Source organism: Ahaetulla prasina, chromosome 2 (assembly GCF_028640845.1).
Source record: "Ahaetulla prasina isolate Xishuangbanna chromosome 2, ASM2864084v1, whole genome shotgun sequence".
NCBI lineage: Eukaryota > Metazoa > Chordata > Lepidosauria > Squamata > Colubridae > Ahaetulla > Ahaetulla prasina.
The window spans coordinates 280,961,958-280,977,446 of NC_080540.1; the positions used below are offsets into that span (position 1 = coordinate 280,961,958).

The 15,489-nt window shown below is 40.4% G+C and overlaps 1 protein-coding gene across 1 annotated transcript in view; it reads left to right on the plus strand.

Annotated features, from left to right (window-relative positions):
• Window positions 1–15,489, plus strand: part of ADAMTS12 (ADAM metallopeptidase with thrombospondin type 1 motif 12) — a 190,730-nt gene that overhangs the window by 167,786 nt on the left and 7,455 nt on the right. The window contains exons 18-21 of the mRNA XM_058170200.1: window positions 1,505–1,715; window positions 6,069–7,100; window positions 9,935–10,087; window positions 14,156–14,329. Coding sequence (XP_058026183.1) covers window positions 1,505–1,715; window positions 6,069–7,100; window positions 9,935–10,087; window positions 14,156–14,329 — 1,570 coding nt within the window. The remainder of the gene's footprint in view (window positions 1–1,504; window positions 1,716–6,068; window positions 7,101–9,934; window positions 10,088–14,155; window positions 14,330–15,489) is intronic.

Below are 15,489 nucleotides of genomic sequence, written 5' to 3' on the forward strand. Positions count from 1 at the left end.
GAGATACCTTAAAAATACTATTCCCCGCATCTTGCTAACTAGAAATTATATACAATATACTATCATATACCAGGGTTCCTAATTTTATAAAACACAACCTTGTAATAATACACTAGATATGCTGCATTTCCCCAATGTAATGATTTTCTTCTGCCATAATAAAAATTACAGTTTGATGGCAACTTTTGGAGAAGTTGTTCCTCACTGTTAAGTTCGGGCAATGAAGAGGCAGGAGACGATACAAGTGACAACAGCTCTTTAGTTTATTGTGATCTCAGCAAAGACCAACAGGCAAGCCCCCTCTTTAAATAGTAATTTGGCTGAGGCACCAGCCAATCAGCAACGTGCTTTTTTCCCGCCTAAATTTCCCTCCTGAAATTCAAATACATTACACTCACAGTGTGTGCGCTTTTGAATGTAGATTGTACAGATGTTGTGGAGAGTAAAAGAGGAGGATATTGATGGAGAGAGGGGAGATCTGTTACCAAAGCAACCAGGAGTGAAACATTGCTTAAGCCCAACGATGAAGGAGAAATGCTAGAAAAGATCTTAGACAGAAACCTCCCTAATTTGTGTTATTATAAGTAGGAGAGTAATGATTAGACTCCAAAGATCCTGTTACTGCAGTGTAGTTTTAATCTTCCTGCAGAGCTGATTTTCTGGACTGGCCTATGTAGTGGGGCTGATGTAAAAAATAATATGCAAAATAATATGTACAATTCTAGTAGGAAGCTACTTCCAGTGTAGTGATTAGGAGAGCAGGTAGCATTTCTCCTAGCAAATTAATGATTGCTATTAAGGAAATGCTCTTGCTGAATTAAAGTTTTGGTCGCCATGATGTAAAAAAGATGTTGAGATTTTAGAAAGACTCCAGAGAAGAGCAACAAAGATGATTAGGGGACTGGAGGATAAAATATATGAAGAACGGTTGCAGGAACTGGGTATGTCTAGTTTAATGAAAAGAAGGACTAGGGGAGACATGATAGCAGTCTTCCAATATCTCAGGGGCTGCCACAAAGAAGAGGGAGTCAAGCTATTCTCCAAAGCACCTGAGGGCAGAACAAAAAGCAATGGGTGGAAAACTAATCAAGGAGAGAAGCAACTTAGAACTGAGAAATTTCCCCACAGTTAGAACAATTAATCAGTGGAACAACTTGCCTGCAAAAGTTGTGAATGCTCCAACACTGGAAGTTTTTAAGAAGAGTTTGGATAACCATTTTTCTGAAATGGTATAGGGTCTCCTGCCTAAGCGGGGGGTTGGATTAGAAGACTGCCAAGGTCACTTCCAACTCTGTTATTCTGTTCTAAACTAGCATGAATCTACCTTTATACCATAGCCCAATTTAAGAGAATAAAATGTGTTGAAAGCCAGCTACTTAAAACGGAAAAAATCTGGGCTCAGCATATGAGTATTTCAACCATCCCTTTGCTCTGCTTCTATCACAATGCTCAGATTTTGACTTTCAACTTCACGTCCTTTGTTCTCTTTTCGCTTTTTCTGCAGATGGTGGACAGGGGAATGGCAGAAATGTTCTACCACCTGTGGCCCCACAGGGGAAAAGAAGCGCACGGTCCTTTGTATCCAGAAACTGGGATTTGATGAGCAGGCTCTGCCGGTGGAAGAATGCCAACATCTGCTAAAACCAAAGACTCGCCTTTCATGTAATAGGGACATCTTGTGCCCATCTGACTGGACTGTAAGCAACTGGACTGAGGTAACTTTGTAAATCAGCTTGGCTCATAAGAATTTGGGGGAGCTTAGAGTTGGTGTTAGCATTCATCTTTGATTTAGATCAGGGGTCTCCACCCGTGGCAACTTTAAGACTTGTGGACTTCAAATCCCACAGTTGAAGTCCACAAGCCTTAAAGTTGCCAGGGTTGGAGACTCCTGATTTAGATTAAGCAAGAGATGTGTATTTAGACCATTTTTTCCCCTCTAGGTCTGTGAAAAGAGCTATTTTCCTATTGTGCCTTTGGTGTATATGATTATTTTGCATTCTGTTCAGGAAAAAATTGGGCTTTGAATCCTGCCCGCTACTTGAAAAACTGGAACTGCAGATTCTAAAACCAGTGTATCTGAATTCCCATGGCCTTTAAGATAAACTAAGCAAGAAATAAATAATATTTTAGCAATCAGGATGATCGCCCTAATTGCTTCCTCATCTTGAAAGTATAAAAGATGTGAAACCTATACTTAGCACAATTAAGCAAAAACAGAATTAAATCTCAACTCTCTAATAAGAACACAAGAAAGGAAAATGCAGCCATGTCTATGATGTCCTCCCACAAATACTTAAATGTGCCTCCAGCCATTTAAATTTAGTCATTCTTGATTTAAAAAGGTTGGATTAATAAAACAATTAGCCATTTAATCTTCTTTTCTCCATCTGTCATGCGCTAATCCAGATTTCCCCAACATGGATGGACACACCATAGACCCTGGTGAGAATTCTAAGATTTGAGGCCGTGGCCCACTAATGGGCCTTGAGCCCTTTGGAACTGGGCCACAGAAGTGATGGGTGAGCATGCACATGAGTGCATCTCCACTTGTGCAAGCAGCAGGCAAGGACATGTGCCCATTTTGGGCCTAGGAGGCCTCCCTGAAGTCTTCTGGGAGCAAAAACCTCTGCTAAAAGGGCCTCTGTGGCTCAGACTGGTAAGACAGTCTGTTATTAACAGCAGCTGCTTGCAATTACTGCAGATTCAAGCCCCACCAGGCCCAAGGTTGACTCAGCCTTCCATCCTTTATAAAGTAGGTAAAATGAGGACCCAGATTGTTGGGGGCAATAAGTTGACTTTGTATATAATATACAAATGGATGAAGACTATTGCTTGACATAGTGTAAGCCGCCCTGAGTCTTCGGAGAAGGGCAGGATATAAATGCAAAAAAAAAAAAATGGACTGTGGGGGGAGGGGTCGCTGCACACACACCTGCGCCCCGTTTTGGGCCTAGTAGGCCTACCTGCACTTACCTGGGAGCCAAAATGGGGTGCATGGGGACTCTTGAAAGGGGAGGGGCCAGCCAGCTATTTAACTACCGGTTTTCCCGAACCAGCCTGAACCGGCTGAATCCCACCACTGTTAAGAGCATCTAAATTGAGAATGGCTAGGCTAATATTTCAAAGAAGAAAGGACTGATTAGTGTAGTACCAAGCAAAAGCTGTGATGTATTTCTGGTGGTACTTGCTGTATTTCTTATTTTCATGTCCAGTGAAGTCATGGGCAAGTTGAGAGGTCATCAGCCTTTGTTTCTTATGAAGTATGAGGAAGGAAGCTATTTTGTCTCAGATATTTAATTACGTATTTCAAAACTCACCTGCTATAAGGCAATCATCCTCAATGTGCTGCTCTCTAGGTGTGATGGATTTCACTTTCCAGAATCATTCAGGCAACACTGTGATTTCATCTGCTAGCATGTTGGTTGTCCAAAATGTATAGAGCATGTCAGATTGAAAAAAGCTGTACTAAAACAGGTGTAGGCAAACAACCAGCATCTGGAAAGTTTTGGGTTTGCTTCTATTTTTTGTTCTAGAAGTTTCCTGTCAGAGCCAAACAAAAAGTAGTGGTTCACAGGTTAGGCTATAACTTATAAGTTATGGAGTCCTTAGTGCTCTCTAAGCTGGGTTATTTGCAGTCTTTTGATTACCCAACTAGGTAACATCATCGGCACACTGATGCGCTGTGATGCATTGAACACTGGGCAACCCTGAGCTACATATATTCTCTTAAAAGTTATGTAATGGGTGAATCTTCAACAACATACTTAGTCCAAGAATTTCTTTTAAGTTCCAGAATTGAAAGCACAATCATTTCACATCAAAATTAACTCATGATTTCTTCCTAAAATTTTCATTTGGAGTGAGAGTAGGACAATTGTTAAAAAAATGGCAGGCAGTCCCTGGGTTAAGAACAAATTCAGTCCCCTAACTCTAACTTAACTTTGTATGTAAGTTGAAACTCATACAATGCTTATTAACTGACTGCCTATTGTTAAAAATGGTGTGTAGTGTTCTCTCTTCCTCAAACCGCTGAACCATTGAAGCTGTACAATGTTTTCATAAACCACTGAAAACAGGTTGTATATTAAGAATTTGTGACTTCAGTGATTCTTAAAAATATTGTAGAGCTTTAGTGGTTCATCAACTCAAGGAAGGGCAATACTATCTACCATTTTTAGTAATAGGCAGCTCATTAGTATGTATCTGTAAATTGGACTGGCAGCAAGCATTTCTGAATGGATTTGGCAGTGAGTACAGACACATTTGTATGTATCTGTAAATTGAATGTACTTAAGCTAGGGATTGCTATGCTAATTAAAAAAAACTAAGATTGGAAAACCCATTAATTATGGATGAAAGTAGAAAAAGAGGGAAGATTGGCAGACTGTGTCTTCGGTATGTCTGTTTCTGATGTCTTTTGCATAAAGACATAATCAAGTGCATTTATAGCCAAATATGAGAAAAGTATATTCAAAAATGCTCATTTTATTAGGGGATGAATAATTAGTATTTAAATGTAGGCTTTCATACAGATTTTTTAAAAAATCAAAAAAATTCAACCTAGAGTAAGGCTGTCAAGCTCCCAGCCCACGGGCTGGATGCGCCATGCCTTGGCCATGCCCACATCCAGTTTAGCGAAGGGGGGGAAAGTCCCGCTATGTCACGTGATACTGCCATGATGACGTGAGTTTGACAGCCCTGACCTAGAGTACAAGAGTTAAGCAGATTTAGCAATGACTATGCATTGAATTGGCCTGTCTCTGCCCAATAAAAACAAATATGCCTCCTGCTTTAAAAATTAATGTCTTTGCAGTTCTTTAATTAAAATTGAAATCGTCTAATTTAGCAGCTATTAGTAGGAGACACAAGAATACCTTTTAACCCATACAGCATCAAGCTGCTTTTTCTTCCCTTGTATAATAAATTAAATGAAGCATAACATTGGATATGATTTCACCATTATTCTTCTGCTGATTGATTTTATACAACCCATCAAGTCTCTTCTGATTTCTGGGCAAATGAAAACTTGAGATCTGGAACAAGTGAACTAAACGTTATTTTCAGCTAATAGCATTGATGGAACATAACATCTAAATTAAGGACCCTGTGCATCAGTGGAGCATATTCCTCGGGAAGCACCTCCAGATGTGGCTCCATCATTTAATGCCTGCTTAAAATGGAAAGTAACTAGGCTGATGATCTGAGTACAATGTGCAGCAATGCCTAATAGACTTCCAAATTCATAATAGATGCTGACATATCAGAAGGATGTTACTACAGTATATGTATTTTCTTCTCAGCATGCTGTAGTTAAGCGTTATTTCAAAATATCCTGGGCAAAGCCAGGTGTAAATTAAATTATGGATTTCACGTTCAAGGTTCAAATGGCTTCCTTAGCTAGGTTCACACATTGCATTTAAAAAGCAAGTTAGGCAGGGGTGAAATGTTCCGGTTCAGACCCTATTGCCCGATCCGGTAGCAATGGCGGCAGGTGGTTTGGAGAACCAGTAGCAAAAATCCCTGCCTCCCCCCACCCCAGCTGAGCTGCGCAATTATCAGAGGTTTTTGTTTTTTTAACTTTTAAAAGCATTTTTTCTTCGGCCGAAAAAATGCTTTTAAAAGTAAAAAAAAGCCTCTGATTATCGCACGGCTCAGCTGGGATGATCAGAACCCTTTAAAAGCATTTTTTCTACAACCTCTTTTGCCGTAGAGGTTGTAAAAAATGCTTTTAAAAGGTTCTGGAGATCAGGCAACTCAGCTGGGATCGTCAGAAACCTTTAAAAGCTTTTTTCCCTCTGGCGATCCCAGATGAGTTGCCTGATCATCACAGGCTTTTAAAGGCATTTTTTTACAACCTTTTACAACCTTTTCGGTAGTAAAAATGTTTTTAAAAGTTAAAAAAAAAAGTTGGCCATGCCCACCCAGTCATATTACCCCCACCACCAAGCCACGCCCACAGAACCAGTAGTAACAAATTTTACATTTCACCCCTGAAGTTAGGTATTTTATGTGGCTCACTGGAGTGGGAGGAGATGAGATATGTACAATAAATGTGGTTTATTTTGCAGTGTACAGTTACCTGCGGTGGAGGAGTACGTACTCGTTACGTCACTTGTACCAAAAACAATGGGGAACCGTGTGATGTTTCGAAGAAACCCCATTCTAAAGCTCTGTGTGGTTTACAGCAATGCCTATCCTCTCAAAGACTGCTGACGACTCGTTTCAAGTTCCATAATGGAAAGATTATTAGAAGAATAGGGGCTATTCCCAGAAGAAGCCCTTCAAAAAAATTGGCCACCCCACAACCATTACCAAGAATCCCTTCAACAATAATACCCAGGCTCAGACACATTACTTTGATACCTACTTCTGTAAGTCTTGTAAATTCTTCTCCAAATGAAGACTTGGAAGTAAAAAAGTTGCAAAACAATTCCATTGACTCTAGCACACCCAGTAACTACTCCTGTGTAACTAGTGCCAACAGGGCATTGCAAAACATCACTAATGGACCTCTCCTAACTGCTTGGAACATGTCTTCAGAAGATAGCTCCGTAAACAAGGATTCCTTTACCATTGACCCCATGTACAATCCAAAGACTAATTATTTAATGGAAGCAAATGACACAACACCCAACAGTACCGAGGGAGAAATAAAAGACTACATTCAGACTGAAAGACCAACGGAGAGTTTCCTTACATTCACTACAAGCGAGGTCTCACAAACCTCATCTACAGATGATCAGTCTAATGATCTAAACCAATTTTCTGTTACTCCCACAAGAGGAACTGAAGTTTCAGTGACAACGACAGGTCTCAAAGGCCTTCCTGTACAAATAAATTTGCCTGTGACATCAGATCCCATTACAGAACAACCGACGCTAGAGAATACATTAGAAGAAAAATCTGCAAATGCAACCCCATCAAAGGCCTCTTTCACTGAAACATCCCCTTGGGCCACGGAAAGTCCGTTTGTGCGAGACACCACGATGCCAAAGAACAGTGAGAATGTTTTCAAAACAAGATTACTAAATGACTCTGATTCAGAAAAATCCAGAAACCTGCATATTAACGCTTATTGGTTGGTGGGAAACTGGACTGAGGTAAGTATTCACATTGTCTTATGTTGTTTACAACTGTTGATGCAATGTGGAAAAAGCAAAGAAAACAAAAAGTGGCTCAGTGGCTAAGACGCTGAGCCTGTCGATTAGAAAGGTCGGCAGTTCGGCGGTTCGAATCCCTAGTACAGGTCTCCTGTGTGAGCAGGGGGTTGGATGAGATGACCCCCAAAGCCCCTCCCAACTCTGTTACCATTAAATGTCCATTTTTACTTTTGTGATAATATCTGTCACAAAGAAATTCATAATACTTGATTGCCTCCCAACAACCCGTGCGCTCCCACAGAGCGGGCCTCCTCGGGGTGCCGTCGACCAAACAATGTAGGTTGGCGACCCCCAGGGGGAAGGCCTTCTCTGTGGCAGCACCGGCCCTGTGGAACGAGCTTCCTCCGGGGTTACGACAGCTCCCAGACCTCCGGACCTTCAGACGTGAACTGAAGACTTTACTATTTCAGCGAGCTGGACTAGCCTAAGAATAAAATATTTTAGTTAAATTTTAATGGGTTTTTAATCGGTCTTTACCGTTTTAGTGATTTGGCTATTATAATATTTAGTTTTAATTGGCTTTTATATTGGTTATTTATTATATTGTTCTATTTTAATATGCCTGTGAACCGCCCTGAGTCCTACGGGAGATGGTGCGGTATAAAAGTATGATTAATAAATAAATAAATAAATAAATACTTGAGAATGCTACAGAGCAAATTGCAATTGATTATTTCCTATTTTGCACTTCACTGCAAATGTGTGAAATTAATTAATAAAGTAGCATGGAGAATTTCAAGGCAATTGAATAGTGGTACACAGCTGTTGCATATCTCTTTGAGGCTTTAGAGAAACTTAGATTTAAATTATCTTTATTGTCACTTTAAATGTACACTAATCAGGATACATTAAAATGAAATTCCATTGCATACAGCTCTCAAAGGGTCATCACCTCCAATATACACTACATGAACATGATAAAAGTATAAATAAATAAATAAATATGTATATACCCACATACATTATATGACACAGAGAAACAACACAGTCTAGTTCAGATGTATAAATGTACATGGCGAGAAAAATGAATCTTGCGAGTTTACCAGACGGATGGCATAGGGAACAAAGCTGTTGCAGAATCTGGTAGTCCTGTTAGAGTTACATCAAAACTTCCTCCCAGAGGGGAGCAACAGAAACAGACCCTAAAGTCAGTGTGTGGGGTCTCTAACAATGCTTGAAGCTCTAAGCACGTACTGCTTATAAGCAGTATCCTGAATAAAGGGAAGCAAGCTTCCTATAATCTTCTCAGTTGTCCTCACCACTCTCTGTATGGGCTTTCTATCTGAGGCACTGCTACCACCAAACCAAAGTGAGGCAGTTTGTTAAAACACTCTCAATCATGCCTCTGTAAAAAGTGGAGAGGACAGAAGGAGAAAGATGTGGTCTCCTCATCCGACTCAGGAAATGAAGACGCTGGTTTGCATGCTTCACTAAGGATGACGTGTGAAGAGAGCAGTTCAGATTGTTAGTTATCTGCACCCCCAGATACTGTTGACCTCTACAATTGCATTCTTGATACTGAGTGGAGTATGACCATGCTGGCAGAACAGAAGCAACCTCCCAACCATATTTATTAAGGCAAGATATCAAAACTACTTAAGACTAACTGCTTTAGACTTCAACTTAAATTTCAACTGGCATGTTTCAAATTAATTTCAAATCAAATGAATTTTCTTCAAGCTAGGAAAAAATTAAGCTGAATTTTCATTGAGTAGCATATTTAGCCTAGTTTTAATGGAAGTAAAAAAGCATCCTTGAGAAAATTAGTTGGAGGATAGACAGTCTTACAATACATTTGGCAAGACAAACATTTTCATTTTGTATTAATTCAAATGAAGATTGTCCTTTTACAGCACCTGTCACTGAATAACTACTTCTTAATTTACCTCAACTGTACTTGGAATGAGAATTGCCAGACATATAAACTGATTTCTTCCGAATGAAGGACACTTGAGATCACATTGCTAATATGGAAAAAGCAAATAAAACAAATGTCCATTTTTGCTTTTTTGATTATGCAAAGGCTTTTGTATTTGTAGACATCCACAATTTGTAGATAGTGCTTAAGAATCATAGGTATCATGGGCCCATCTCATCTGTCTATTGAATATATAGTATAATTGGGAAGCAACAGTTTGAATAGAATATGGAGCAATTAAATGTTTTAGAACTGAAAAAGAGTACACTAAGGTTGGGTAGGGAAATTCTGGACTTTCTGGTTTTTCTTTGAATATGTTTAGCTTTTTATCCAGAGCTGAAGAAGCTTCTTGGATGAAAAGCAAAATGTCTTCAAAGAAAAACCAGAAAGTCCAGTTGCACCTTTGGGACTAAGGTTGGGTAGTGATCTCTTACTTAATTAATTAAGAAGAGGGGGTCCAACCTATTCTTCAAAGCACCTGAAGGCAGAACAATGAATCAAGGAGAGAAGCAACCTAGAACCAAGGAGAAATTTCCTGACAATTAGAAAAATTAATCAGTGGAATGACTTGCCTTCAGAAGTTGTGGTGCTCCATCACTGGAAGTTTTTAAGAAGAGATTGGACAGCCATTTGTCTGCAATAGTATATGACTTCTTGCTTAAGCAGGAGGGTAGACTAGAAGATCTTTTCTTGAAGATCTGCAATGATGGAGCACTCACAACTCTAGGAGGCAAACGGTTCTATTGATTTTTAATGTCAAGAAATTATTGCCAGGAAAAATTAGAAAGCCTTGTCTCTTGTTTCTTTCTCTTTCACCCTTAAGAAATGACGGCATTATTTCTCTCCAATTTTCCAGTGTTCTACCACATGTGGTGTTGGGGCCTTTTGGAGATCAGTAGAATGCAACACCAAGAATGAATCTGATTGCCAGCACATAAAAAAACCCGATCCAGCCAGAAGATGCCACCTTCGGCCATGTGCTCAGTGGAGAATAGGAAATTGGAGCAAGGTAGGCCCACTGTGATTGTCACATATTATTTATCGTGGATTTCTGCTTTTTGGAAGCCAAAAGAGTTTGTTTTCTGACCCTGAGTAAAAGCATTTGAGTAAAAACAAATGGGGGAAAATGCATTTTATTCTCAACATATTCCTGAAATGCATAATTTCTCTTACCCTAAAGTTTCCCAATGTTATTATACCTGAACCAGGTACCTGCCACTTGTAAGATTTAAAATTTAAATTTGATGAACATTTAAAATTTCCAAACACTGAAAATGAAAATAAACAGAATAGCTATACATTTTCAAAGCTAATTGTGAGATAGATCTCTTTCCAAAGAGCATTCCCTATTCATCTTGGCTATTATTGTTTTTCTTACCAATTGAGATAGTTCAAAATAAAACATTTCATTAGTTAAATTTCAATTGTTCCCCACATATTGTTATTCCAGGCTCTCATCGAAAGTAGATCCTGGGAATAATGACATTTGTGGACATATTCTTTTTAGAATTTCCACAGAAGTTACAATGTTCAACTTGAAGCAGAGACGGGATTCGGGAGGGTGGAGTTTCTGTCCTTCAAGACTTGAACTTTATGTGCTTCTCATTCAGAAGAATCCAATGTATGGCTGGAAGAAATGTCCATCTGGGTTTAGTTCCAAGTGGGGAAGAAAGACACTGGAAACATAGAGACTGCTTGGAAAGATGGTTTTTCATGGTGGACAGGACCACATGGTTTAAGGTCTTGGAGAGAAAAAGGGAAAAGGTGGTGAGAGCGCCTGGGTTTTATGCCCTCTCTGGGCTTTTGAATTTGCGCTTGTATTCTGATTGGTTGTCAGACTCCCATGGGGCCATGCAGGCTGTCCTGAGTCCCAAGCTTGGTTGACTCTTGCTGGGTGATGATGTAATGAAAGGGCTTTGGGCAATTCCTACTATGGCTCTGCCTGAAGGAGGTAGATCTTTGTTACGTAGAATAGACTGGTCAAGGCCTTAATGGCCCATTGACAAAGGTGGGGGGGGGGCTGAGTTTCTGCTTCTCTTTTAGGGGAAATATTCTGCCCTTTTAATATTTCCTAAAATATTTCTTTTTCCTAGGATGCTAACTTCCTACTGTACCTTGTTTTAAGCAACTTCAACTGCAAACACAACCGTTTCACCTTTTCCTCCCAGACAGACTACAGTGCAGTCTTGAATGGCGCTGTAGAGCTGAGTGGCTCAAGTTTTAAATTGTCAGGGTTTTTTCCATCAATTGCCTCTCCTTCAGAAATCTAGCTTCTTGGAAAACCTCCATAAGCTGGCTGTCTTGCTTCCCATTATTTCAGACCTGAGCTGCAAAAAATCCAGTTGATCATGAGATGATTCCAAAGAGCTAATGTTTTGTTTCCCTTTGCTGCCATCAGTTGGTTGCCTAGATTTTGGTAGCCCCAGATTTGGTGGCCCTAATTGCGGTCATGCCCTCTTGGCCAATCTGATAGAATAGAATAGAATAGAATAGAATAGAATAGAATAGAATAGAATAGAATAGAATAGAATAGAATAGAGTAGAGTAGAGTAGAGTAGAGTAGAGTAGAGTAGAGTAGAGTAGAGTAGAGTAAGAGTAGAGTAGAGTAGAGTAGAGTAGAGTAGAGTAGAGTAGAGTAGAGTAGAGTAGAATAGAATAGAATAGAATAGAATAGAATAGAATAGAATAGAATAGAATTTTTTATTGGCCAAGTGTGATTGGACACACAAGGAATTTGTCTTGGTGCATATGCTCTCAGTGTACATAAAAGAAAAGATACATTCGTCAAGAATCATAAGGTACCACACTTAATTATAGTCATAGGGTGCAATCAGGAAACAATCAATATCAATATAAATTGTAAGGATACAAGCAACAAAGTTACAGTCATACAGTCATAAGTGGAAGGAGATGGGTGATGAGAACGATGAGAAGATTAATAGTAGTGCGGACTTAGTAAATAGTAGTGCAGACTTAGTCAAGTAACACTTGACAGTGTTGATCTTTTCATAAGGGAGACTGAAATCCTTCCTTCAAATTTAGAAAGCTGGCAGATTTTTGCCCTCTTACCTAGGTTGTTATTGCATTGTTGTAGCACCTGCTTGGTGCCTTGGTCCAAGGAGTCCTTGATTGTTATCCAATTAATATAGTTGATGCATAATTTTAATTATATATATATATATATATTTTCTTCAAGATATGCTGTTTTATCTATGACATTTGTTTGTGTATACTGTTGTGACAAAAAGAAATTAAAAAAAAGATTGTTCTGAGGTAATGAGGCTCTGAAGCATCCGGCCAAACAGACCCCTTGCCAGTCCAAATATTTTGCTTTGAGGCAGGTGCGTCCAACCTCGGCAATTTTGGGACTTGGACTTCAAGTCCCAAAATTCCACCGACAGCCATGGTGGCTGGGGAATTCTGGGGGTTGAAGTTCACAAAAAGGTGCCAAGGTTGGACAGACCTGTTCTAAAGGGTCCTTGCTCAGAGCAAGGTATTGTGGTAAGACAACATGGTGGCCAGGTTGGGTCTTTGGCAGTGCCTCAATTCTGTCTACAGTCCCTAATGGACTAGTCCAAGGCTCTCCAACCTTGACAACTTGTGGACTTCAGCTCCCAGAATTCCTCAGCCAGACTCCAATTCTGGGAGTTGAAGTCCACAAGTCATAAAGTTGTCAAGGTTGGAGACCCCTGGACTAGATAAATAATAACAACTTGAAACTATATCTAGGCAAGATATAGGTGCTTATTATTAGGAACATAAAGGAGTTACGTCTGCCTGTTCTGAATCTGGGATAATATTTTCCCAGAAGGTGGAGATATGCCATTTGGGCCATGCTTTGGGACCCAAATCTCTATTCTTCCTTTCGCCTTCCAAGATTACGGCTAATGCCAGAACTGCATTTCATCAACTTTGGTTGATATGACAACTGTACTGTACGTCTTCCTGGAAAATAAATATTTTAAAATTATGCTGCTGGAATAATCTCCAGGGTCGACTGTGGTAACACACACTCTTCTGGAGGGGGGAAAGTGTCAGCTGGTAGACAACATGGTCTTGGGAGGAACATAAGCTGACCACGTTTTGTCTGTGCTTTAAAGCGCTGCCAATTCATTTCTCTGCAAAATACAAAGTAGTCATTATCTTTAAAGCTCTCCATGACTTCAAGGCTATTTGAGCGAATGCTGCTTTCTCTATGAAAATCCATGCCCAGTTCAGGAGATTAGCCCACAGTTGCCGCAAGCAGCAATTTTGTTGGAAATTTGCTGCTCCGGCTTTTTAGCACTCTCCACTGGATAGAGAAACATTCTTTTTGGCTTTTTTTTAAAGCCTCAACGTACAAATAGGCATCTTGAGCCTCGTGCAGATGTTCTAGTCATTTATTTCCCTTTAAAGCTACTCAAACAGCCCTTTTAAAGGAGTTCAAAAATGATTCCACTCTGTCGGGCCCTGGACAGCAAGAGAAGTCCTGTGGATCCCCTATTTCTGCGTGGCATCACACCAGTTGCCCTGTTGCTTTAGAAAACAAAGGCCGCTCGGGCAGGGGTGAAATCTAAAAATTTTCCCTACCAGTTCTGTGGGTGTGGCTTAATTGGTGGGCATGGCTTGGTGGTCAGGTGACTGAATGGGCATGGCCAATAATAATAAATAATAAAAATACTAAAGTATACAAAAGTATACAAAACTTGGGAGCGCACCGGTCTACCTTCAGAGGCACCGATCTACTAATTGCCTTTTCTTGGGAGGCACTGGTCTACCTTTTTTTAAAATAGAGGCACCGATCTACTAGCCACCTATAGCGCTGATCAGCTGTAGTACAGCCCTTTGAAGTGCCGCAGCAGTCATTTAAGGCTGTTTGCAGCTATATCACCACTGAGAGCTTCAGGGACAGAGAAGAGGAACAGCGAGGCATGGGCAGCAGGAGGGGGGCAGGGATTTTTGCTACCGGTTCTCCGAACTACCCGCTCCCATTGCTACCGGATTGCGTGATCCGGTCTGAACCAGGAGCATTTCACCCCTGCGCTCGAGGATCTTTGAAGCCATAGAGGTTACCTTCTTGCCCCTGTTCCCTACACAGTGCTCCTCCAGCTGTGGAGGAGGTTTCAAGACCCGCGATGCACATTGCATTGATGCACGAGAAAAGCGACTCCTGAGGCCATTCCACTGCCAGGCCGTGCAAAGCCAGCCAGTATTGAACATGAGCTGTAACATGGATCCATGCTTCATGTGGCACACAAAGTCCTGGAATGAGGTACAATGCATCACTCTGATTAATTAATGAACTAATCATTTGCATGTCATCCTAGTGGAGCCAGAACATTCTCAAACTGTACAGAACTTAGAGCAGCCTTCCCCATTGTCAGCCCAACAAGGTAGCAATAGCACACAGACTTATATACTGCTTTATAGTGCTTTTACAGCCCTCTCTAAGCAGTTTTACAGAGTCACCATATTGCCCCCAATAATCTGGGTCCTCATTTTACCCACCTCGGAAGGATGGAAGGCTGAGTCAACCTTGAGTCTGGCGGGATTTGAACTGGCAAATTGCAGGCAGCCGGCAGTCAGCAGAAGTAGCCTGCAGTACTGCACTCTAACCACTGCGTCACCGAAACTAGATTAAGAAGCAATACTATACAGGTCAGGTCTACTTTTATTGTAATTTTAATGTGCTTCCATTATTCTCAAAGCTAATTCTGAGATAGATCTCTTTCCAAAGAGCATTCCCTATTCATCTTGGCTATTATTATTATTTTTCTTACCAACTGAGATACTTCAAAATTAAACATTTCATTTCCAGTATTATCTCTATAAGGAGGGGCTTTTTTCAAGTTACATTCTTGGACTGCATTCAAGCTTCTCTTATCTGACCATTACCAGAAGAAATACAATATTCATACCTTCTGCTTAAAATTTGTTCAGCAAAGTTGGTTGAATTAGGTGGGTTGGTCTGTCACATTAAGCATCAACCCTGCTTTACAGATTGCAGCGACCATGTTCGTAAGATAAAATATTAGAGCTTTGGATTAATACTGAGCTCTCAAATACAATCAGGTAGCAATAGCAATAGCACTTAGACTTATATACTACTTTACTGTGCTTTACAGCCCCCTCTAAGTGGTTTACAGAGTTAGCATATTGGGTCCTCATTTTACCAAATTTGGGTCCTCATTTTACCAAACCTGGAAGGATGGAAGGCTGAGTCAACCTTGAGCCTGGCGGGATTTGAACTGGCAAATTGCAGGCAGCCGGCAGGCAGCAGAAGTAGCCTGCAGTACTGCACTCTAACCTCTGCGCCACCGCGGCTCATGGCTAAAGTTCAGAGTTAAGTTTAGAGGAGGGTTTTTGTACCCTATTGGAGGATAGTTAGAGGTGCCTTGTTCTCTCAGCATTTCTAAGGCTCAGTACTTAGCC